The sequence below is a fragment of the Triturus cristatus genome, chromosome 1_2 (genome assembly GCF_964204655.1).
Source record: "Triturus cristatus chromosome 1_2, aTriCri1.1, whole genome shotgun sequence".
Taxonomy (NCBI): Eukaryota; Metazoa; Chordata; class Amphibia; order Caudata; family Salamandridae; genus Triturus; species Triturus cristatus.
Genome location: NC_140580.1, coordinates 144,694,115 through 144,720,166, shown reverse-complemented (window position 1 = coordinate 144,720,166; position 26,052 = coordinate 144,694,115). Strand labels below are relative to the sequence as shown.

Genomic DNA, 26,052 nt, shown 5'->3' with positions numbered 1-26,052 from the left:
GGTGGTTTTGATGTCTAGTATTGCCACTAACAGTTCATCAAAGCGGTGGGATTGATCATTGTGGCTTCCCTGGGCGGGAGGTCACATGGGGTCCCTATCCCCGTGGTCCACAGACGTCGGCTCCAGTGGCTGCGCCTGTAGCCTGTCCGCCCTGGGCTTGCACATTCTGCCACCCGCTAGAGACCACAGGCCGGGCGTTAGTGTAGGGATATCCCCGGGGGATCCGGAATAACAGAAGGCAGAGACGTAAAGCAAGGCGTGTGTACTGCACCGTCTGAGACCAAGGCGTCTCCAGTGTCAGTCTCCAATATCCAATACCTCTCAGTCGCGCGTTGTTCGAGCAGTCCCACTCACTGTGGCAGTAGCGATGTCCCCCGAGCGCCAGGGCACCACCATCCCCCTCGAGCGGCGCGTGCAAAAGCTGACAACAGTTCACTCCGTATACCCTCTCTCACTTATCTACAGTCCACAAAGAGGCACTCCAAATGTCAGCCGCGAGGCACTACCCAGTGATGGGTGCCCCACTGCGCACCACAGATCGCACGCAGGCCCGGCTCCAGTGCGCACCCCAATGAGCGCGTATTTCACCGGGTGTTCATGGTGGAGTCACAGGATCACAGGCAGGCGCGCAACACCCATTGGACTCAAAGGGCTTCAGCCCCCCCCCCCCGTTGTGTGTGTGGCAGCCCGGGATGAGACAGCTTCCCGGGCACACACACAGCCGCACCCGAGCACTTCACAGGTCTTTAAAAGATCATTGGCATGTTAATGAGGCCTTGCTGTTGTTTCACCCCTTCTAAGAGCCCATGCAGCTCTACTCTGCCTATTGCTCACCCCTTCTAAGAGCCCCTGCAGCTCCACTCTGCCTATTGCTTAAAGATTCAGCCCCCCCCCCGAAAACTTTTCTTAGCCCCCTCCCGAAATTTGGCTCTAGTTGCGCCTCTGATCACAGGCACAGTCCAGCCACCCCAGGAGCAGCGCACAGCCAGCCGGACGGCCCCAGCCGCCCCAGGAGCCAACACCAGGCAGGTATCTCCCTCATAGCACGCCCGCTACACGCAGGCAAACATGCGTAGGTCAGACGGCTCGGTCATAGCTCAGTCCACGCTCGCCAGGCGTAGGGGAGCCAAGCGCGGGTCCGCTCACCACTGTCGGGGCGCAATCACCGTTCATCTACTGGGCTGGGCACAGTGTTGTCAGATTTTTTACGCTTTCTATAGCCCAACTAAAAAGTAGTCCAAACTAGCCCAATGTTGCTACTTTAGGGAAGGAGGGGCAGGGACAGCTTAAAGCAGGCGGTGAATGCATTGGAATTGATGCTGCAGCAGTATGCCAAATAAATATTTGTCTAATAAAGCGCTTTAACATACTACTTTGCTGGAGCGTTGTATATATATTTATAATCTGGCAACTAGCACAAACCAAACTTTTACCACACAACCGGAAAAATATAGCCCAATTATGCGTGATCTAGCCCAATCTGGCAACACTGGCTGGGCGCCCCATGCATAGGACGTCGTCGCAGCGGGCCCAGCCATCATAGGCCGCCCAATCCAAAATGGCGAGTCGAGGTGCGACACCCACTGCGATCGATGGTCGTGGGTAGCTCCGAGGAAGCGCTCAGGGCACAGTGTCTCAAGTGCCCAAGCGCAGCGTGGATCGGGAACAAATTGACTCCCAAGTGCTAATAGAAATACCCTATTCTCTCTCGCTTAACACCTCCAACACAATAATTTTGTAAAATTTTGCGACATGTGTCTGCAACGTAGTTAACACTGGAAGTACCTTGTTAGAATAACATTCAGATCTGTTTCATCTGGGTGATCAGAATAGAACGGCAAGTACCTGACACTGTATTTTACCTACACCCGGCATTGATTAGGTCTAAGACCATGCCAATCCACCCAGAGGAGATCGGAATAGCATGCGGAATTGGGATAGACCGTCCGTGACGTCCTTGGAAGAATTTTCACCTGCTGCCAGTGACAGGGGTTTTGGCTATCTCTGGAGCGGCGGCTGGGTTCGAGCACTTACTGTCGGATTTTTGGGGCCATGAGCAAGTCATATCTTGCGGCCCCCTGTTTGGAATGATTTTGTATGTATTTTACTCATTTTGTGCAGTGAAGCTAGTGCAATGTCCAACAATATTAAACTATGTAACATTTTCAGAAACAGAATCACACAAAACAGCTCATATATGTTTTGACTCTGCCTCAAAACTACTTATGATTACACTAGAGAGGGGGAGGGATTGGGTGGCACCCAAAGGAGCACGGCAGCGGCAAGACACAAAGAAAGCACTCACTTCAAAAACACAAAGGTCACAAGAGTGACAAAACAAGTGATGAATCAAATGCCCTAAATAATGGAGAGGGGCATGGCCATGAACTAAGCCAAAAGGGCGACCGGGAGAATCAGTCACCATTGTCTCCACCTGAGGAACCTGATCCCACCACCCGCACTGGTAAAACACGGGCGTCGCAGGCGCAAAGAGTCAAGGGCAGGGAGCGGCAGTGAGCTACAATGTTAACAATAAATAGCTCCACACAAGGACATAACAAAATCAATTGCCCATACAAGGTTCTTGGGATGTCTCACAACAGGGACACTTGAGGGCAACCAGCGGGGTAAGAAATAGCGAGCTGGGCAGACACAGTACTTGAAGCCCAGGCATGGCCACAGGGCCACAAACGCCACTGGCGTAGCGAAAAGTGAGGGGCCTCCCTGCACGGTACGTAGAGGGGCCCCCTCCGGGCTTAATCTGGAGCTCTCCGGACAGAGTGCAGTGCCGAGGGGGCCCCTTGGAGCTTGGCGCCCCCCGCACCGCAGGGGCTACGGGGGCCTGTGTTACACCCCTGACAAACGCCAGACATTCGTTAGCAAGGGAAGCCTCGAAGCTGCAACCCACTGTACCAAGTAATCGATAAAAGGAGAGCTGTTGCGGCAGCTGACAAACAGTGAGTTATGACACCCACTAGAGAGACTTTGTGAATTGAAGAGTGATGCATTGCAGATTATACGAGCTACAGTTAATTCTAATGCAATAAAGATAAGACAACGCTGTGGCAGTAATAACAGTATGCTTTACATGAAATGCAAGTTAAATGAAGAGCTGAACATGTAATAATGACCAATACAATCTTGATGACTTATGTACCAGTTAATGATGTACATAAACCAAGGCTGTTCAAACACCACAAAGGTCTTGGTGCCCATAATTAAAGGAAAGAATGACCGCCAGTAGGGTTCACGGGACGAGCGCACAGCTAGGGAGGGGGGGTTATAGAAAAAGAAAATAACTCTAAAGCAGTGATTCCCAAACTGGGGTCCGGGGACCCCTGGGGGTCCCCGAAGCCTCAACAGGGGGTCCGCGACTACTTTGAAAATCAAAAAATATTAACAGATTAATAAAGTGTAGATATATAAAGATGCTAAATGTACAATTGAACATTTTAAAACCTACTGTAAATGTGAAGGAATTTGAAATGAGAGGCTAAAAATTAAATTAGTATCCTCAGATTAATTTGTGGGAACAGTGCAAGTGCATCAAACTGAATATACTATGGAGATGAGTGGCCTCAATTGAATTTAGAAAAACTCCAACCATTCTATTAAAATTACATTTCGATGTCTTTTTTATTTATATGTGTTCTAATTAAATAAATAGTGTAATTTGTGTATTTGTTTGATGAATGCATTTTTCTGTATTTTTGTGCATTGTTTAGTTGGTCAAATCATAAACATTGCTTCCAGTAATGACTCATGGGAGGTCCCCGGATTAGAATAAGGATTCAGTTGGGGTCCCCGGATTGCAGTAATAATTAAGTGGGGGTCCCCAGAAATCAAACGTTTGGGACCCACTGCTCTAAAGGATTGCTTTGCGTGTAGAATGCATGAATAATTTCATGATGTGAATGTGACAAAAAGTGCAATGATTGAGTGTGCTTTTCGGAAGTAAAATTGCCCCTCGTGCATTACAATGCTAGCACCGAACAGCCAATAGAATGATGGTAAGTGAAACATACTGCTCAAAGCAGGTCTCAGATGTGATTGATAATGTCTGAAAGAGGATGACTCAAATTAGTCAGTGGTTGAAGGGGGCTAAACCAAAGACCACTCTTATTTTGTAAGCGGTATGTCTTGCAGAGAGCTATGCTAAAAGGAACCGTAAACGTGCCATAGCCCTAAAAGTGATTTAGGCCTGGTCCTCGCCCGTCTGGTGTGCCTATCTACAGGTGTTTATCAGGGACATGGGATTGTAAATACTGTATTGAAGCATATTTTAGTGTTTTAGGATACAGAATTATGAGGAAATAGTGTTTTAGCTATATTTACTTGTTTGCAGGGCATGCTAAATATGAATTGTTGATAGCTTCTACGCAAGAAAGCAGTGGCATAGGTAGTGTGCAATGGGTGCTGGTCGAAGGAAGAAAGCGGGCTCTTTGGCCTCAATTTGAACTGGGAATTATAGTAATAACCAAAGTTTAGTGGGCCCCTCAGCTCACAGGTGGCAGTGCACCTTCTGCATCAATGGAAGCTATGCCCCTGGCAACATTTAAATAGACTACATTTTCATCAATAGGGACAGATAACCAAGACAATGGGGACATTGAGTTCAACTAATTTTTGCATCAGGGCAGATATTTTGGGCAGGCCCATTCTGGGCACCCATGAAAAGAATTAAGGTGAAATAAAAACTCTATAACTTTCTGTTGTTGAACCTATCATACTGATGTACAAAAGGATATCATAATTTATGTTAGCAATTTATTATTTATATGATCCTGCTAGCCTATCATTCGATCCTACGGATTTACTTTTTTATTGTTTTTCTGATGACACTCTGTTGATTCCCCGTTGGGAATGAGATAATTTCAAGATTGTATGGTGGCAAGACTGCACGGTGGTGACTGGATGATCCTAGGCTACCATCGGTTTTGACAGTGACAAAACTGAAAATATGTTAGTTAGTCCTCAAACTATTTGCTGCCTCCATGTTGGCCCTTCAACTTGAGTGACTCTCCTGCCACAGTTAAACAAGCAAGTATTTTAGGATTATTTTTTGATACTTCACTTTCACATCTCCAAAGGGATTTATTTGTGCCATTTGATTATGCACATTTTTAGAAAAAGTTTTCCATTATTCTCACTGTCCACTAAGAAAACTATTCTACAAACCCTGATTTCACCCGGCATTGAATAGAGTAATAGAGTATCTTTAAGACTTACTAAACTCACTCTAGCAAAACTTCAACTTATCCATAACACGGCTATCAGAATGGTGCAGTGACTACCCTGGAATGAACTTATTTCTAGTCACCTGGGGGCAATGCATTGGCTTCCTGTGGCCAAAAGCAATCAATCAATCAATCAATCAAGTCGTACTTGTAGAGCGCGGCTAATCACCCTAGGGGGTAGCCAGGCACTGTGCTGCTTGTATCATTCAAAGAGCCAGGTCTTGAGTGCCTTCCTGAAGTGGGTCAGCGGAAGTGCGGCACGGAGGTGAAGGGGTAGGGTGTTCCAGGCTTTGGCAGTGAGATGGGAGAAAGAGCACCCTCCGGACTGGCAGATACATGGTGTCTGAGCGAGGGCAAAGTATGCGCAGCAGAGATTTCTGGTTGGTTGGTGGAAGAGCAGGCGGTGGTTCATGTAGACTGTTCCTTGTTTGTGAAGGGCTTTATTGGCGTGGGTCAGAAGCTTGAAATAGCATCTCTTTTGGACAGGGAGCCATTGGAGGTCCTTCAGGTGCTGGGTGACGTCTCCTCTTAGGCAGGTTGTGGATCAGTCTGGCTGCTGAGTTCAGAATTGTCTGGAGTCTTTGCATGAGTTCAGTGGTGGTGCCTGCATAGAGTGCATTGCCCTAGTCAAGTTGGCTGTTGTTTAGGGCTTGTGTCACAGTTTTCTTTGTGTTGATGGAGAGCGATCTGAAGAGTTTGCGGAGCTTGTGGATTGTTCGGAAGCAGGCTGAGGAAACAGCATTTTTGATGTTTGTTTCATGAAGAGTTCGCTGTCCAGGATGGTGCCGAGGTTGGGGGCGTGGTCTTTTGGCGTGGGAGTGGATCCGAGCTCCACCGGCCACCATGAGTTGTTCCAGAAGGCTGTGTGTCTGCTGAAGATCAGAACTTCCGTTTTAAGGGTCATCCTTAAAGTCATGTTACTAGAGTGATTAACTGAGATGGCCTGTTTTTTTTACAGTACATAGAAAGCTGTGATTATTTGTTTCCTATTTATTTTTGGACCAATTATCAGAGAGATACTATTTATTTTTGGACCAATTATCGGGGAGATTGATATGGAAAATCTGGGAAGTAGGCATGGCTTCAACACTAAGGAAAGTTACTTAAACCCCTAATTATTTCTGAAATCAAGAGTATATGTGAGGCAGAGAATGAAAACACGTTGTCAAATTAAGCCACTGGGGGTCTGATACATTTTAAAGGCCAGTGAACTTAAATCCTAACAGAGAAGACATAGTACTCTTTTCCTGAAACCGGACAACTTTTATACACTTTAGGGTTACGTGCTGCAATAAATTAATGCCACTGAAATTAAACGCACATCCTTTATGCTGTAGAGTGGTCTGGAGCACAGAAGGGCAAGCTGGTGTTTTTTGATTTATACCTGTTATTTTTCTGATTTTACATTTTATGTCATGTGGCTTCCTAGACCAAACATTTTGTCTCGGATGAATCCCGTCTTTAATGAGATGAATGTCACAAGACAGTGGTGGGAGCTGTGTTACAGAATGTTAATTTTCTAGTGGTATTGTCTCTCCAGGTGGATGACATTAAATATGAATTTCATCTTTTGTGTTGATGCACGGCTTTATCACATGCAGACATGGTTCTGTCTTTGTTAGTGGAGTAAATGTTAGTAAAACAGCGTTATAGAAACTAGAGATACATTTTGCTTATCCATCTGTTGACTCCATGAACACTGCGAACAGGATTAAACAGGATTGCTAGAGGGCTGAGACCTGGGGTACCCTGTGGCTCTGTGGGAAACACGAGAAGGATGTTCTATGATGGATTTCTTTGTAAGGAGTAGAACCTTGGATAGCACCAAGTAAGTGGATTCCGTCCTGTGACTCCAAATGTTGTAAATCATGCAGGTGTCAGCTGGATTCACTGCCGCTTACAACCAATTAACCCTAGTAGAGACTTTGGCTTCCTCTAAAGTCAAAGATTGTGTTCAATCCCAGTGATGATTGAAGCTATTATCAAGCAAATGCGTGGTTAGAGGGAGAAAGGAATGATCTTCAGTTCGTAACATGTTCTCTATATTTTTACAATACAAAAGGTAAGTAATTTTAGGCTACAGAGACCATACCGTTTTCTGACACCACGAATGTTACCCCTCCTTTGAGGTGACCATCGGAGGCTAGCCTGGCTTGCTTGTCCCTAAAACAAGCTTGTGTGAAGCTACATTTTTTTTCCTCGTGATTGGTTTGTCAGTAGTTCTAAAACCTTACTTGAATCCCATAACACGAGGATGGAAGAACTGATATTGCGACTTACTGAGCCTCTAAAGTGGTACTTTACATAGAGTGGTCAAGAAGGTGGACAGATGTCAGTTGAGAAACCTGAGTGGTGTGAATGCTGCAGAAAGGATTGGTTTGGTGTTGGTACAGTCACCAGATGTGCGAGACCAGATTTTGGCGCAGTTATAAAAAAAAAGTGATAATGGCGGGAAAGAACAGTTTCTTATTTTTCCTGATCTTATTTCTTGTACCATAGTGCAGAAAAAGTCCATGATGGACATCAGAAGAGACACATCAACACATGGGCTCAAAGTGTGAGTGAGGTTCCTGATACATCTCAGGATGCAAAATGAGGGCTATGCCAGGATCTTTCTGCAAAGTCTACGTTTAGGCACTGAATGAGTCTTAACTTGTGCATTTTTTGGGGAACGGAGAATACTGGGGTATTTGAGTATGACCACGGGGAGCTTTTCTGTAAGGGAGCTGTGGCCAGGGTTAGTAAGGACTAGTCCTCTGTACGTACTGCACAATATCTCTCTCCTTCGGGACCAGCTGTGTTCATGTTCAAAGTGGTTTGGGATGCAAGAGATGATTATAGGGAATATGTTGTGGTGTTTTCCCTACTTCACTTGCCAAGACCACGCTTTAAACAGCGATGTTGACTGCGTTTTGTACACAGCCTTATGTTGGTACTCAAGATAAAGATTTAAACATGATAGCAGAAGTTCTAATATGTGCAGGATCGGAGACTGTGTGACCGCCTTACTTTTCTTTTTCCTTAGATTGATCTTGACATGGGGACGGTGAGCACTGTGGCAGGAACTGGAACGCAAGGCTCTGATCAGGAGGGAGGAGCCCAAGGAGAGCAGCAGCCCATCAGCTCACCTTGGGATCTGGTCATCGGAGAAGCCTCCGGTAAATTAAATACGTACAATACCATGTTCTAAACACCTCGTATAATTAATTATTGGGGCTCATCATAGATGTTTAGTGATCTTAGTGGCGGATACTCAAGTTTTTTTAAATGTTCCCAAACTTCAGAGAAGACAACATTTGTATAGATTATCTCATATCAAGGTTTTAATAACATGTAAACTTAATTCAACAGCTCTGTTAAGTAGGAATGTCCTGTGAATCTTGTACTGTGCACCACCTTAAAAGGAGGATAGGGAATGCTTCACAGTTCTGCATGCATATGTACGCTCTATTCCTGTGTATCTCCAGTAATAGCTGCTTTCCTTCTCGTACTTGGCACCATCCCAGTGCACTGGCCACAACTTTCAAGACTTCTGCAACAAGATCTGAGCATATTTCTAGCCCATGCACTTGACACTCAACTCTTCCCACGTTGACTACTCTCAACTGATGAATTTTCCACGCTGTCAGTCAAACCACTTTATTCGATCCTTGTTCAAAAAGATCATAAACGTTCTAATGTACAAATAAGAAACATTCATCATTATACGAAATATACTATTAAAATGCCCTATTAAAAAACATGTTCCACTCATTCATGAAAGCTCTGGCATTTCATCCATCGGACAATAGAAGGGTGCTAGGAAACCACACCACTGGCCACTACGCGTTATACCAAAACCAGTCACTTTCACTACACTTTCAAATAAAGCAGTTTACTACTTAGTGCAAACAAGACATCAGCAAGGCATCTCCTTCTAATAACTCAAACACTATACTCTTTTCCAGGCTGTTTATTGTGCATGAGGGGGCCTTGGTTCCTGAGAAAAGTGATTGCTTTAAAACTTGATTCATCTTAAAAATCATTTCTGAGAGTAACTCAAGGGTGTCAGACATTAGCAGGGATATGGGCCTTAAAGAGAACCTGAGGTAGAGAAAAGTGGGCTGCTGCGGCACTCTGTCTTCACCTAAATTTTGACAGATTTTTGGTCACAGACAAGGTACTAATAATCGGTTAGTACTTGTGATTAATTATATAAGCTGTTTATACAATCTAAAAGTTGTGCAACAGATATGTTGCAAAAAATCCACCTTATGCATGCCGGGCATACTTTCATTTCTGCTGCTTAGTATTCAGCAAACGCACTTTGGTTTAACAGAGAGTGCTCATTCACAGTTTTTGTCATATGGAAGTTGCTATCAGAAATCTTTGCTAGAGCAGTCTCTGTAAAGAGAGCCTTCATGTTCCTAAATGGGCTTTTCCCAGTCAAATCAGGGAATCTCTTGTTCTCTGGGCTCATTTCCCTGTACAAAATATGTTTGGGGAAGTGGGCCTACCAGATGTTATGCAGGTCAGACACAACAAAAAAGCTAAGGTATTTAATGTATGTCCACTGGTCAAGAGGATTCCTTAGTCCCTCTAGGTTCTCCTTTACACCCAGGGTCGTAAAGGCACAGACTGGCCCCATGCCAACCACAGGCTGGGTGCCCTTTCACATTGGAACCAGCTCCGCTCAGCTGCTCCCTAGTGTTTGCAGGGGAAGGGCAGGTCCTAGTTTTGACTGGAGTTGCAGAGTGTATCCATCTCCCTTCTGCATAAAAACAGCCAGACTTCACTGCTGCACAGAGTCGAGGAGGCAGTTGAGGGTACCTCTCTCTCAGTTTGCCCTACCAGCAGAAGTAGGATGGGTTCCTGAGGAGGAAGCACTGTCACCACGACCACAGCTACAACTACTAATGTTTTTGGAAGTGGAGGCCGTGTGCCCTGTGCCTCTTTCATTGATTACCCACAGCTCTGCCCAGCTGCCGGGTGTGCACATGCCCTTGGGGTACAGGACAGCTGGCACATACTTATTGAGAGTTCCCTTGCCCAATCAGAAAACGTGCGCAGATCACAATACATCATGGGTTCTCGCAAATATTTTTCCAGAGGCCACAAATATGGTCTGTTTGTGTGAATAAGGGCTGCATCAATGCTGGGTGGTAAGGTGGATGTAGGGGAAATGTAGCATGTACATGCTGTGGACAGTCAGTCGAAGTTATTTTGTGAGTTTCATTCTATGCTCACTTCTAAATTCAGCTGATTTCCTCTGCAAGAATCAGACATTTGACAATACAGTGTTATACTGTATCAAGGTCGCTATCCCTTTACCACACCCCCATGGGAAAGCTTTCTCTGCTTGCTGTCGCTACCTTTGGTAAGTCTGTACTGAGGAAGTAACTTGATTATTGAATTGGAATGAAATAGAATCTTAGGCCTCCCAACCTCCTTATGCCTTTAGTCTCTTATCTATTCACATTAGGAGTGCTTAGAAACAGGCTCTGTTAAGTAGAAGTGCTTTAAAATCCTTGGTAAAGACCCCCCCCCCCCCTCCGCAATTCACTGATGTCAGCAGACACAAACACACAACCTCCACTGATAGACATGGAACTGTGAGAGAGTTTGAGCCATGTCACTAGGAGATTTGATGTTAAGTCCTGACTTAACACATTGACAAAAATGCACTTGTTGTGTATTTAAAGTATGGACCCATTCTAAAACACAGGGGCATTCATTTGGTGAGAATAGTCACTGAGTCTCAATATTGGGACCCCAGTTGTTGTGTAATGAGCAAGATGGAAACAATGGAACCAGAGAGCATGTTTATTTTGTTGATCTCGTCCTCCCCTTAAGACAAATTGTGCACTTGGTAATCACTTTCTAAACCTATTCTCTGCTCTTTTTTATCAAGCGTGATAGGAGAAATGTACATCAAACTAAACACTGGTTGTACATATGTCCTAGAGAAAACGGACTGTAACTCAACAAATATTTGATGTTGCTTATGGGGGAGAGAAACTCCCAGCAACATACACCACTCACTGAAATATGGTTAAGAATGAAAGTTATGAATCTTGAAACAAGCAGTCCTGCACTGCGGTGTTGGTCCTCCTGCTTTACCAAATTGTTTGAGGATTATCAAATTATATCCTTCCTATTCCTTTGTCCTATTATTGCCATTATGAGATAGAGGTGGGTGAGCCACTGAAGACTCAAGCCAAGCTCGAGCTTCATGTGTGGCTCTTGCTCAGATCAAGGTTCTCTTGGATCTTCAAGCACAAAATGAGCCAAGCCTTCAACCCGCTTCTGTCCATCACCCATGCTCTAACCTCATGTGGCAAGAATTAAAAACAAAACATTAACTTATGGTTTAAAACGAGAGTGGGAAAGACATACTTATCTAGTGGCTGAATTGCACAATGTGAAACCAGCAAACCTGGTATCAAGCCAAGATTCCCCACTTGACAAAATTGTAAGATCCTTAGCAATTGTGTTATTTCGCTCCACCTCCTTTTTAGATTGCAGCCTACCAGTGCATTCTGCCCGTTGCTTACCATTGGTTTTGTGGTCTGTAACTCAAACTTTCAGGCATTCTGTTTGCTGGCTTTATTTGCTTTAGGCTGTCCAGATTCAGTTTATCCCTCCCATTGCCTAAACCATGTTTACTGTATCCTTCCACAAACTCACTTTCTGTAAACAGGTCTTTAAATCTTGTTCTTATCTTGTCACATTTTTTGTGCATTCAAAGACAGAAGTCATATGTCCGGCTCTCTCTTCCAGGGAGCTTAGTGTTCATTTTTCTTTCTTTGACTTCAAAGTAAGAGAACGCATGTGACAATCCTGCGAAGTACTCCGGTAAGACGAGAAAGGATGTTCTTTTTTTTGTTTCTAGCACACAACCCAAAAAATGAACTGTGCTGATGTTTCAGAATATATCAGAATTAGTACAACAGAATCACAATTTCTTTTTAATACTGAAGTGCGGTGGAAACAAATATGTGACCACAATCAAAACACATCAGTACACTAGGTGATGACATTCGTACATATTATCATTTTTGTGCAGTAAAGCCGTATTTCGGTGCAAATGTAATGCTCATTTAAATTGAAATGGGTTTCTGTAATGGCAGTGCGCTACCACACGATGCATGCTCCACACTACGCCACTACAGTCGGTGTTACCCAGTCAACCCCACCCAACTCCAATCTTCCCCAATCTACTGCACTCCGGTCAAATCTAACCCACTCTGATCGCATCTACCCCATCTACCCCACTCCACTCCCATTTGTCACACTCCAGTCTACCCCAATCCACCCACCAAAGTATCTCAATCTAACCCACACCTCTCCAATCTACCCCACTCTAATCTACTCTTCCCCACTCCAATCTACCCAAATCCTCTCTCATCTACCCCACTCCAATCTCATCCATTCCACTCTGCGCCGCTCCTTCTTCCAATTTATCCCACTCCAAACTCCACTGCAATCTATCCAACTCCTCTCCACTCTATTCTACCCCACTCCACTACAATCGACCCCGCTCCCTCATAATCTACCCCTCTCAAATCTACCACAATCGACCACACTCCAATCTATCCCACTCCACTCTACCACACTCCACTCTATTCTACCCAAACGTACCCAACTCCACTTCAATCTCCCACACTCCTCTCAAATCTACCCCACTCCAATCTACTCCACCTCACTCTACCCCAATCTACCCTAATCCAATCTATTCCACCCCAATCTACCCCTCCCCAATCTATCCCACTCCAATCATCCCTCTTCAATCTATCCCACTCCATACTACACCACTTCATTCCAATTTACCCTACTCTAATCGACCCACTCTACCCCACTGTACCCCGCCCTAATCTACCCCACTACTCTCCACTCTAGTCTACCCCACTCCACTCTTCCCCACTCCACTCTTCCCCAATCTATCTCCTTCCACCCAACTCCAATCTATCCAGCTTCACTCCACCCAATCTAACCCACTCTAATCCACCCAATTTACCCAACTCCACTTCACTCTGATCTACACATGCCACTCAAATCTACCCCATTCTAGTCAAATCTAACCCACTCCACCCCAATCCATCCCACATCTACCCTAACACACTCCACCCCAGACTACCCAACTCCAATTTACCCCATCTAATCTGCCCCACTCCCATCTACCCCACTCCAGTCTACCCCAATCCAAACTATCCAACTCCCGTCTACCCCACTCCTCTCTACCCCACTTCACTCAATCTATCCCACCATAATCCACCCACTCTACCCCACTCCACCCTAATCTACCCCACTCCAATTTCTTTCTATCCACTCTTATCTATGCAACTCCACTCCAATCTACTCCACTCCAGTCTACCCCACTCTAAACCACCCAAATCTACTGCACTTCACTCTTCCCCAGTCTACCCCAGTCTGCTCCAATCTACCACAATATATCTCACTCCACTCCAATCTACCCCACCCCAATCTACTCCACTCCAATTTACTCCACTTCAATCCGCGCTACCCCATTCTATCCCACTTCACCCCACTCCACCCTGCTGCAATCTACCTGACCCCGATCTACCGCACCACATTCTACCCCACTCCAACCTATTCCATTCCACTCCAATCTACCCCCCTCCAATCATCCCTCTTCAATCTACCCCACTACACTCAACTTTTCTCCAATCTATCTCACTCCTCCCCAGTCTCGACCCCACTCTAATCATTCCAACTCCACTTCACCCCACTCTGCCCCACTCCACTCTACCCCAATCTACCCCACTCCAATCTGCCCACTCAAATCTACCCAGTCTACCACACTACTCCCTACACTCCATTCTACTCTACCTCACTCCGCTTCACTCCACACTACCGCATTCCACTCAAATCTACTCCATTCCAGTCCAGTCTAACACAATTCACCCAAATCCACCCCACTCCAGTCTACTTTGCCCCACTCAATTCCAAGTTACCCTACTCCAATCTACCCCATCCAACCCACCCCACTCCAATTTACCTTAATCTACTCCACTCCTGTCTACTTCACTCCACTCCAATCTACCCAATCCTAATCCAATCGACCCCTCTCCAGTCTACCCCACCCCATCCCAATCTACCCCACAACACTCTATCCAACTTCACTCCAACCTACTCCACTCAACCCCACTCTACTTTACAGCAATCTACCCCATCCTATATATCTCACTCCAATCTACCCCCTCCACCCTAATCTACCCCGCACCTCTCCAATTTACCTCACTCTAATCTATCCCCCTCCAATCTACCCCACTCTACCCTACTCCTCACCAATTCAATCTACCCCACTAAAATCTACCATGCTAATCTACCCAACTCCTGCACTCCAATCTACCCCAATCCACCCCCACTCCATTCTACCTGACTCTACCCCACTCTACACCAATCTACCCCACTCTACCCCAATCTACCCTATTCCACTGAACCCCAGTCTACGCCACCCCACTAAGTTTTAGCCATGATAAATAGCAGCCACACTGGTGTACAAACAACACAATTGCATAGGCAAGACCTATCAGCTTGGCCAATGCTTGTTCTTCATTATGAGAGCACCTTGAAATACGTGTATTCACGATGTGTGGAGTACAAAACCTTCTTTTGTGTTTGATTTAATAAACTATAATGTCGTTCTATATGTGATAACAACCTAGGCCACCTAGATGGTGCACATGACAAATGACTTGCCTCTTGGATCGTTAATGGCATTGTTGTCAGGGCGGGGAGGGGAGTGGGAAGGCATGAATGTTTCAAGTTTAGGATTGAAAACTACCACTTTTATTGAATGCCTCTCAATTAAGTGATATATTGTACTAAGGTGACATGCTTTTGCATGTTAATGAAATACACTTTTTTGACTTTTAAAGAGACTTCATCGTATTTGTACTTTTGTTGCAGAATGGGTTTAAAAATGAAGGTGTTCCTAAAGATAAGTGACACAGGACACTTTTCCCCCCCGCTCGTTTGTTTCTTCCTCAGGTAACATGTAAGAAAGTGCTTGCCTATTTCACGCCTTTCTAAATATTGGTGCTTATTCAATGAAACAGCAGCCCAGTGCTGCTGTTCACCAGTGGAGCGCATGTACAGGTCCGTAGGGCCGTACTTTAAATGCCCCCGCAATACACACTGTAGTCCAGTGGCAGGTGGAGAGATCCCTGTGCCTGACACAAAGGGGACAGAACCTGCATTCGTTGCCGCCTTCCTCAGAAAAAAATAGTCGCCATTTGTTCATTTTTTGACATTCTGAACAGGCCATGAGCTTAGTCGAATATTAATCTGTAAAATCCTCAGTATTCTTTTTTGGACATCACAATACTTCCTCTGTTTACTTTAATAAGCGTTTAAAAATAATGTACACAACTCAATTATACGTTTAAAGTGTTTACTTCCTATATCTACTGTTTCAAGAACATTTTCCAAAGAGTAGACAATGTCGGATTGCCCTGGCCAGAAGGCAGCCTAAATGTGGCACGTGGAAACTTTAGTGAAGCCGGGGGTGGTTCCGTTTCTGCATGTTCGTATGCACCTCGCCTAATGGAGCGAGACGTGTCTGATCTAATCTATGATATTGTTATTAATGTCATGTAATATGGTAAGAACTGCAGTCATGCCTTGTGCTCTCCAGTGTAATTTGATAACATAAAGTAGTAATATATCATCCTAGGTAAACCACTTCGCCGATCCATCATGAAAAAGTCCCTATAAATAGAAAACCAAACACTTTTAAATGTGTATTTTTCTTTCTTTAAGTAATTGCCGGGACCAGATTATATTTAGTACAAACCGAGTTTGTTATTAAAATGGAATCTTTTCAGGGAAGTCGGGTAACAAGACAGCACAAAGGTCGCAAGACATTCCGTCACCGCACAGTTTTTAAGTCTGTAATATTGAGAATGGCTCCGTAAAAAGTGCTTTTAACGTATTCAAAGAAGGCAGGTCCAAATCTCCTACATTTTTTTCGATTTTGATGACTCGGCATTTTTCAGTGATCGGTGTAGAGTGCGGCCAGTCAAATTCGAACATCAAATGTAGTCCGTTTAACCCAGCCACCCCTAAGTTAAAAGCAGTAAAGTATCCGAAAGTTCTATCCTGACATCAGCATTTCGCCTCTCCAGTGAGTCCCATGCCCCCGCTCCGACCCGACCGCCCCGGCGTTGCCCTGTGGAACGGTTTAGCCTCGCGCCATTGGCCTTTCATGAGACAATTGGGAGTGATTGAAATCACTGCCTGGCCATATTCAGTGCTGGCTCAGCGGGACGTGCCTGGCAGGAAGTGCAGAATGCTGCGCGCGCGATGGGTTAAGGCACGAATGGCCTGCCTGGGAAACTTCTGGTGGATGGGGGAAAGAGTTCTTGGTATGGCTTTACTAAGAAACAGCGTCTGGTGTACTGCACGAGCCGCTCCGACACAAAGTAGACAGTGTACCGAGCTAAAGTACACACAAAGACATTTATTGCTTCAGGAAAAGACGGTTTTATATACGTTTGTTTGCGGTCTTCTAACCCGTTTAGATTGTGAGAGCTATCGTGGGATCCGCATTCAGATATATGTGAAAAAAGAAGATTTTGATAGACATGGTGGGGGTTTCCCGTATCCATTGTAATCTATCATAAATACCGAAAGTCAGGACGTGAGAAGTACACGGAGAGATTCAGAGAGGTGTGCGAGAGAGCTGTGACCCTCCTAGCTGCGGGGTCGCCAGAGGTCTCTTTTGCACTCTCTCCTGTGTGTACTTCATTTTGTCTTTTTCTCACCACCAGCCCCTTACTCTCTCATTCAGGCACTCCACACCGCTCCACATGTAAAGGGTAATTTTGCCTTTGGGCTGTCAATGGTGTAACTCCTTCCCACACTTTATTATATAATCTTAATTGTAACTCACACAGTTGCTACCATCGCGGTGTGTGCTCTGTAGAAACGCCTAGGATTGAATGAGCACGTATTCTGAAACCCTTATTGATCCAGTAATGTCATCGCGGGCAACTCACCCTGGCTTCAAACTTGTTCAGAAAGTTCTCAGTTGTGCCCTATCATAAATACACATCCATACCCTGAACTCGCTAAGGCACCTAGAAGAAACGTACTTCTTAGTATGCACTATACAAGCGTCAACTGTTGCCTGGTATATGAGGATAGAGTCACATATAATATGGAAAATAAAGTAAAGCGTGAATAGAGACGGTGTTGCTGACATGAATTACCTAAAGGATTCCTACTGTAGTTGAGAAAGAGATCAGTGCTTTTGCGTGAAATGAATATAGGGCTTGGTGGGATCCTTTCAATGTCAGTTTTACTTACTATGAGTGCTGAGCACTGGTTGGGCCTGCTCCCCTTCAATCCCTGCATTTAAAGCTCCTTTGGTTTCCCAAGGGACCTTCTTGCTGCTAATATTGAGCTTTGAGAGGAAAGGACGTCTGCTGAATCCCTATTGCTGACAGCACTGGTATGATCGCGCTTTATACCCACTAGCCCATCCAACAGGAATGAATAGGGAACTGGCTGGTAGACAACATGCATCACTGTAGCTGATGTCAGAGACATTGCTCATAAGTCATCAGGGGATGCTGACCCAAATTATATGCCTTAATTTATGATTTTTATGCCCACTTCGATTTGCTTTTGTACAATTATGCTCTCCGTTATACAATGATATACTGGACTGATCATTACATCTCTTGGGGTGCTTATCCTAGTAATGTGTCAGCCCCAGTACGTTACCTATCCATGCAGCAGACGACCTCAAATTTCTACATTTATTTCAGTTCTAACAACAAGAGGATTTAAATGTAGCCCTCTTCTGCTTAATCTTCGGGGATTAACTTTTTGTGGCTCCAGTGCTGTAAACCTGCCTTTAATTTGTCAATTTGATCCATGAGTACTACATCTAATTTGGAGTTTACGGTTGTGTCCATGGTCCCTACACCGCTCTTGACACAAAGCTTTTACAACATGACTCTTTTGGAGCCATGAGAAAGTTTGCTTTAGGGATGAAACCTGGAGATCAGCCACATAAAGAAGCCTTGCTTTACTTTCTTCCGTTCTGTTTTTCTAGCTGTACGGTGACAACCAGACCGGAGATATTTCTAGAAACATGTTTATTTTCTGCACTTCTTTTGTCATTATACAATTTTTTTCCTCAATGTTTGTTTTTGCCAGTGCTTGTTCTTTTTAAAAACAAGCATTGGCAAAGCTAATAGGTCTCGCCTATGCAAGAGCTATTGGCTTTGCCAATATGTTTTAGCAATGTTGTACACCAGAGAGGCTGCTATGCAGCATGACAAAAAGTTAGTGGGGTAAAGGGATTAGCTTGGAGTGGAGTGTTGTAAAATAGAGTAGATTAGAGTGTTATGGAGTGGCGTGGACTGGCGTACAGTAGAGTTGAGTAGCATGGGGAGAAGTGAAGTGAAGTGGAGTGCCATTGTTTAGTGTGTTGTAAAGTGCCATAGAGTGTAAGGGTGTAGATTTGAGTGGCGTAGAGTGGAGTACATTGTCAGAGTAGAGTAGAGTGCAGTGGCATAGGCTGTTGTGGAGTGGTGTAGTGCAGAGTGGAGTGGTGTAGAAGGTGTTGTGTAGAGTGGAATAGATTGTTGTAAAGTAGACTGGCATAGAGCAGAGTAGAATTTTGTAGAGTTGAATGGCGTCAAGTAGAGTGGCATAGAATGTCATAAAGTGAAGTGGCATAGAGTGAGTTGTGTAGAGTGTCATAGAGTGGAGTAGTGCTGTAGAATGGAATAGAGTGGAGTAGAGTGCTGTGGAGTGGCATAGGGTGGAGTAGAGTGTCAGTGGAGCAGAGTTCAATGGAGTATAGCATCATAGAGTGGAGTATCGTCGAGTGGAATGTCGTAGAGTGGAGTATAGTAGAGAAAGCTAGAGTGAAGTGGCGTAAAGTACAGTGTTGCAGTGTGGAGTGGCATAGAGTGAAGTTGCATAAAGTATAATGGTGCAGAGTAGAGTGGTGTAGAGTGCGTTGGTTTTAAGTAAAGTGGTGTAGAGTGCATTGGCGTAGAGTGCTTGACGTGGAGTTCAGTGGCATAGAGTAGAGTGGCACAGAGTAGTTTACAGTGGTGTAAAATGCAATGGCGTAGAGTAGAGTGGAGCTTAGTAGAGTGGCGCAGAGTGGAGAGGAGTAGAGTGAAGGGACATAGAGTGGAGTGGTCCAGGGAAGAGTGCAGGAGTGGCATAGAGAAGATTGGTGTAGAGTGCAGTGGTATAGAGTGGAATGATGCAGAGTGTAGTGGTGTAGAGTGCAGTTGTGTAGAGTTCAATAGAGTGGGGTAGAGTGGAGTGGTGCAGTGTAGAGTGCAGTGGCATAGAGTGCAGGGGTGTAGAGTGGTGTAGTGTATAGTGGTATAGAGAGCAGTGACACAGAGTACAATGAGTGAATATAGTAGAATAGAGTGGCCTAGAGTGCAATGTGTAGACTGGTGTAGAGTGCAGTGGCACAGAGTAGAATGTGGTAGAGTATTGTGGCATAAAGTGCAGTGGTGCAAAGTAGTTTGCGTAGAGTGCAATGGTTTATAGTACAGTGACATAGCGTAGACTGCAGAGGCATAGAGTGGTGCAGCTTAGAGTGCAGTGTCATAGAGTGGAGTAGAGTGGCATAGAGTGCAGTGGCATAGAGTTTTTGTTCAGAGTAGAGTGGAGTGGTGCAAGGTAGAATGCCTTAAAATAGAGTAGTGGCCTAGAGCACAGTGGGATAGAGTAGAGCAGTGCAGCGTTAATTGCAGTGGTAAAGAGTGGAGTAAAGTTGCATAGGGTACAGTGGCGTAGAGTAGATTGTTTCAGAGTAAAGTGAAGTGCTGTGATGTGGAGTGGTGCAGTGTAGAGTGGAGTGGTACAAGATAGAGTGTAGTGGTATAGGGTAGTGGTGTAGAGTGCAGCATTGCAGGGTGAAGTGGCGTGGAGTGGAGTGGCGTAGAGTGTAGTGGTGCAGAGTGCAGTGGTGCAGAGTGGAGTAGAGTGGCAAAGTGTAGTGGCATAGAGTGCAATGGTTTAGAGTATACTGTTTCAGAATAGAGTGAAGTGACGTGGAGTGGTGCAGGGCAGATTGGAGTGGTTCAGGGAAGAGTGGAGCTGTGTAGAGTAGTGGCATAGAACACCTTGGTGTAGAGTGCAGTGTTGCAGAGTGGAGTGGCAGAGAGTGGATTGGTGCAGAGTGGAGTGGCCCAGACTGAAGTGTTGTAGAGTGCATTGGCAAAGAGTGCAGTGGTGAACAGTAAATTAGAGTAGCGTAGAGTGGAGTGACAAGTGTATAGCAGAGTGGGGTAGAGTGTACTGGTATAGTGTAGAGTGGCACAGAGCAGAGTAGAGAAGCACAGAGTGAAGTGGCATAGAGTACAGTGCCATAGAGTGCAGTGGTGCACAGTGAATTAGAGTGGAGTAGAGTGTAGTGATATGTGCATTGTCTTAGAGTGCAGTAGAGTGGTGCAGAGTAGAGTGCAGTGGCATAGAGTAAAGTGGTGTGTAGTAGAGTTACATAGAGTAGAATGGCATAAAGTGCATTGCTGCAAAGTAGAGTGTCGTAGAGGCAGTGGTGTAGAGTGCATTGGTGTAGAGTGTAGTGGCCTAGAGTGATATAGAGTAAAGTCACACTGCAATGGTGTGGAGTAGAGTATAGTGGCATTCAGTGCAGTGGTGCGGAGTAGACTGGCATGAAGTGCAGTAGCATGTGTTGATTTTGAGTAAAGTGGTGTAGAGAGCATTGGTGTAGAGTGCAGTGGCGTAGAGTGCAGTGGTGTAGAATAGAGTGGCGTAGTGGGAAGTGGCAAGAGTGCACTGGTGCAGAGTGAAATGGAGTGGCATAGACTGCAGTGGCATAGAGTAGATTGTTTCAGAGTTGAGTGAAGTGGCGTAGAGTGCAGTGGTATAGAGTAGACTGCCATAGAGTGCAGTGGTACAGACTTGATTAGAGTGGATTGGCGTAGAGTACAGTTGTGCGGAGTGGAGTCAATATAGAGTAGAGTAGTGTAGAGTTCAGTGGCGGAGAGAAAAGTGTTGCAGAGTAGAGTGATGTAGAGTGAAGTGGCATAGAGTGGAGTGGTGAGGAGTAGAGTGAAGTGGTGCAGGGTAGAGTGCAGTGGTATACAGTGGAGGGATGCAGAGTGAAGTAGAGTGGCAAAGAGTGCATTGGTGTAGAGTAGAGTGCAGTGGCGTAGACTGCAGAGGTGTATAGTGCAATGGCGCATAGTGCAGTAGAGTGGCAAAGAGATGAGCTCTGCAGAGTAGAGTATAGTATTATAGATGTAAAGTGCACTGTCGTAGAGCGCACTGTCGTAGAGTGCAGTGGCATGTAGTGCTCTGGCATATAGTGGTACAAAGTAAAGTGGTGAAGAAAGAAGTCATGTGGAGTACAGTGGTGCAGAGTAGAATAGTGTGGCATGGAGTACAGTGATGTAAAGCACAGGGTTGTAGAGTGACATAGCGTGCAGTGCCGTAGAGTGCAGTGGCAGAGTAGAATGTTGTAGAGTATAGTGGTGTAAAGTGCAGTGATGCAAACTAATCAGCGTAGGTGCAGCGACGTAAGTTGCATTGGTTTTGAGTAAAGTGGTGTAGAATGAATTGGGGTAGAGTGCAGTGGTATAGAGTAGAGTGGCGTAGCATAGAGTGCAGAGTGGAGCAGTGCAGAGTGAAGTAGAGTGGCGTAGAGTGCAGTTGTGTTTAGTAGATTGTTTCAGAGTAGAGTGAAGTGGTGTAGAAGGGAGGGTGCAGGGTAGAATAGAGTAGTATAGAGTTGTGGCATAGAGTGGATTGGCGTACAGTGCAGTGTTGCAGAGTAGAATAGCGTAGAGTGGAATGGTGCAGGGTGGGGCGGCCTAGACTGGAGTTGTCTAGAGTGCAGTGGCGAAGAATGGAGTGGTGCATGGTAGAGTGTGCTGAGTGTGCTTCAGTGCACTGGCATAGAGAAGAGTGGTGCTGAGTAGAAAGGTGTAAAGTCAAGTGGTGTAGAGTGCATTGCCGTATAGTGCAGTAAAGTGGCCTAGGGTGGTGTAGAGTAGAGTGCAGTGGCATAGAGTAAAGTGGTGCAGAGTAGAGTGCCATAGAGTTCAGAGCCATAACGTTCAATAGCAGAGAGTGCAGTGCTGCAGGGTAGAGTGCCATAGAATGCATTTATGTAGAGTGCAGTGGTGTAGAGTGGTGCAGAATAAAGTGACATAAATGGTGTAGAGTGATGTAGAATCCAGTGGCATAGAGTATAGTGGCATACAGCACAGTGGTGCAGAGTTGATTGGCATAGAGTGCAGTGGCGTACAGTGTATTGGTTTTTTAGTAGATTGGCATAGACTGCAGTGACGTAAAGTGTAATCGTTTTTGAGTAAAGTGGTGTAGGGCACATTCTTGTATAGTGCAGTAGCATACAGTGCATCGGTGTAGAATAGAGTGGCATAGTGTGGAGTTGCGCAGAGTGGAATAGAGTGGCGTAGACTCAGTGGCATAGAGTAGATTGTTTTCTTCAGAGTACAGTGAAGTGGTATAGAGTGTCATAGAGTGCAGTGGTGTGGAGAATATTAGAGTGGCTTAGAGTGGATTGGCGTAGAGTGCAGAGGCTTAGAGTGGAGCGCTGAAGAGTTCAGTGGCTTAGAGTTCAGTGGAGTAAAGTGCAGTGGCATAGAGTAGAGTGGCATAAAGTAGAGTGGCAGAGAGTGCAGTGCTGCAAAGTATACTGTTGTACAGTGTAGTGGAGTGGCATGGAGCAAATTAGCTTAGAGTATAGTGGCGTACAGTACAGTGATGCAGAGTAGACTCGGCAGAGGTTACAGTGATGCAGAGTAGAATAGGGTGGCATAGAGTACAGTGGCAAAGAGTATAGTGGTGCAGAGTAGTTGGCATAGAGTGCATTGGTTTTGAGTAAAGTGGTGCAGAGTATAGTGGAGTGGCGCTGAGTGCAGTGGTGTTGAGTAGATTGTTTCAGAGTACAGTGCAGTGGTGCAGAGTGGATTAGAGTGCTGTAGAGGGGATTGGCATAGAGTGCAGTGGTGTACAATGGAGTGGTACAGAGTAGGGTGCATTGGCGTAGAGTGCAGTGGCATTGAGTGAAGTGTTGCAGAGTAGGGTGGCGTGAGTGGTGTATAGTGCAGTGGTGAAGAGTGCAGTGGTGCATAGTAGAGAAGTGTGGTGTAGATTGCATTGGCATAGAGTAGAGTGGAGTTGTGTAGAGTAGAGAGGTGCAGAGTAGAGTGGAGTGGCGTGGAGTGGAGTGGAGTGGTGCAGAGTAGAGTGGATTGGGGTAACGTGGAGTATTCATGGTATGGTAGTGCACTGCCATTACAGACAACACATCTTCAATTGAAATGACCATTACGTTTGCACTCACATGCAGTTTTACTGATAAAAGTATACAGCACACAAATTAGAATGTGTGGAAATTTCCTCACCCAATGTATTGATTTGATTGTCAGCACAGTTCATTTACAGGCAATAAAATTTTGTTGTGTGCTAGAAAAACAAATATAACATCATACAGCCTTCCTGACGCAGACCTTCAGTAGCCGACATGATTGTCACATAAACCCTCTCACTTTGAAGTCCTAGAAAGTAAAATGAACACCACACTCCCTGAAGACACAGTCTGACATTTGACATCCGTCTTTGAATGCACAGCAAATGCCACAAGATAAGAAAAAGACGTGAAAGCCTGTTTACAGAAAGCAAGTTTGTAGAAGAATACAGTAAACAAGGTTTGGGCAACAAGAGGTAAGAACTCGAGCTGGACAGCCTAAAGCAAATAAAGCCAGCAAATAGAACGCCAGAAAATGTGGGTTACAGACCACAAAGTAAATGGTAAGAAATGGGCGTAATGCAATCTTAGGTGAACTAGTCCTGAATGTTCCCAAGATGACTTGTGACCTAAAAAACTAGCTTGTATTAAACTGATTCTAACATCTTGCAACAAATATCTCACCGCTTTTTGCATGTTTAATTTTTCACTAGTTATTCTATTTTTATTCTTTATGTTTGCAAACATGCTTTCTCCTTTATATGAAAGAGTTATGTACCAAGGGTTTGTGGTTTGTGGGAAAGGTGATGGTGTGACCGTGTATTATTAGCGATAAAGTACTCCCTGACACACATTATAAGAATGTTATGGCATTCCATATCCTTATAAAGGAACTCTGACTTCGGCCTCGTTCCTCTATATGGTCATGAAACACCTCAGTGACTTGCAATATCCTTATAGTGTATGGCAGGGAGTACTTTATCATATATATATATATATATATATATATATATATATATATATATATGTGTGTGTGTGTATTTTTTATATGGTGACAAGGAAGGATCTTATTGAAAAGGAGGCCTTTTTCTTTTTCAATACATAGATGGACTGGCATGAAGTATTTATTCTAAAGACTGTCATTTAAAAATGAAATAGAATTGTGATTTAGATATACAACAGAGCGGATTTGTTATCAATATTTATTACATATTGTTGATGTGCAGCACACGTCTTTTGTGAATATGCACAGTATATAGTAGCGAGATTACGTTTGTGTCCCTGCATCAACTGTGTCTGACAGCATGGTGAATGTGTTTTTTCTCTCCATGGCTTGTCACACTCTAGAATAGTAGGGTTGTCTAGGCGTTTGTGGTTTGCTAGTTTTACACAAATTGTACTTTTGTATATTATCAACTCGATTTATTGATTTATTTGAGGGTCAAAGGATGCTTGATGTCACTTTTTGTGCTGCATTTTGGGGGGTCGAAGATCATAGTCTGTTTCATGTGATGCTATTGGGGGTAGATTCAAATAGCATATGATGCCACCCCCCACAAGCCCTGTGACCTTGGTGAAGTGATGCCAGATCCACCCACTGACTCAATACTGATCCAGTCCAAATCAGACGATTATCCAGGACCAGTGGAATATTCACAATCAATAAAGTCCATCAGCTGAGGCTTATTAATCCATTGAGCTACTCCCATGGCCACTGAATTATGCACTTCTCTGGTTGATTTGCGTTATGCATAATTATTGGGTTGTGAGGCCAGCTATCAGTTGCAGCTGCTGTCTAGAAGCAGCAGTGGGGCGGGGGGTGGGATATCGGTAAAAACAAAAAAAATCCCTTACCTCCCGTCTCCTCTCCTGTGTCCCGTCCCGCGCTTCCTGGTTTCATGTGAGAAACAGGAAGCGCCAGGGCGCCTACACTCCCCCTGACACGGCGCTCAGCCAGGGGCTCGAGGGATGGGCATGCTCTCTTTGCAGGCTGTAATGCAGCCTGCATGGAGAACAGGGAAAGTGCGCATGACTGTTTTGGACGGCCCAAGAGGGCCGACCAAACAGTAATTGTGCAGTTTGGAGTGTTCGACCACTCCTGCCCTGCTCTGCAGCTCCGCCCGACCCCTCACTCATGCTGCCGCAGCAGTAGGATAAAATAAAATGATAATAAAATTACGGTATTAACAGTATATTTTTTCCTTTCTTTTGCTTCTTCTTGGCAGTGGGGCGACACTCCTCCACCTGCTGCATATTCCACTGTATAATATTCTGATTTTAGCAAAAAAAAGTATTTATCAAGTAAATCAAGTTACTAAAAACACAGTACACAACACAGTGGCAGATTGCTGTGTTCATGTACACAAAACGTGATGGATGGAATTCTTGAATTGATCTCAGCCACTCGTAATTATTTGGGGCCGCATCCCAGTTCATCATTATTTTGCATCGCATTGCCACCTCCATTTGGATCCAATCATATGCAAAAAAGTCTTGATCCTGCTACAGCCCCGCTCAAACTGCCAGGACAGGTCCTCCCTTAACTGGAACATGTTGTAGAGTGGACTCACCTCTTCCAACAACATC

General features: G+C 44.9%; 1 protein-coding gene across 1 annotated transcript in view; it reads left to right on the top strand.

The window, feature by feature from the left end:
- The window catches only part of NHLRC2 (NHL repeat containing 2), an 867,133-nt gene that overhangs the window by 450,502 nt on the left and 390,579 nt on the right, over positions 1-26,052 (top strand). The window contains exon 5 of the mRNA XM_085603309.1: positions 8,263-8,395. Coding sequence (XP_085459435.1) covers positions 8,263-8,395 — 133 coding nt within the window. The remainder of the gene's footprint in view (positions 1-8,262; positions 8,396-26,052) is intronic.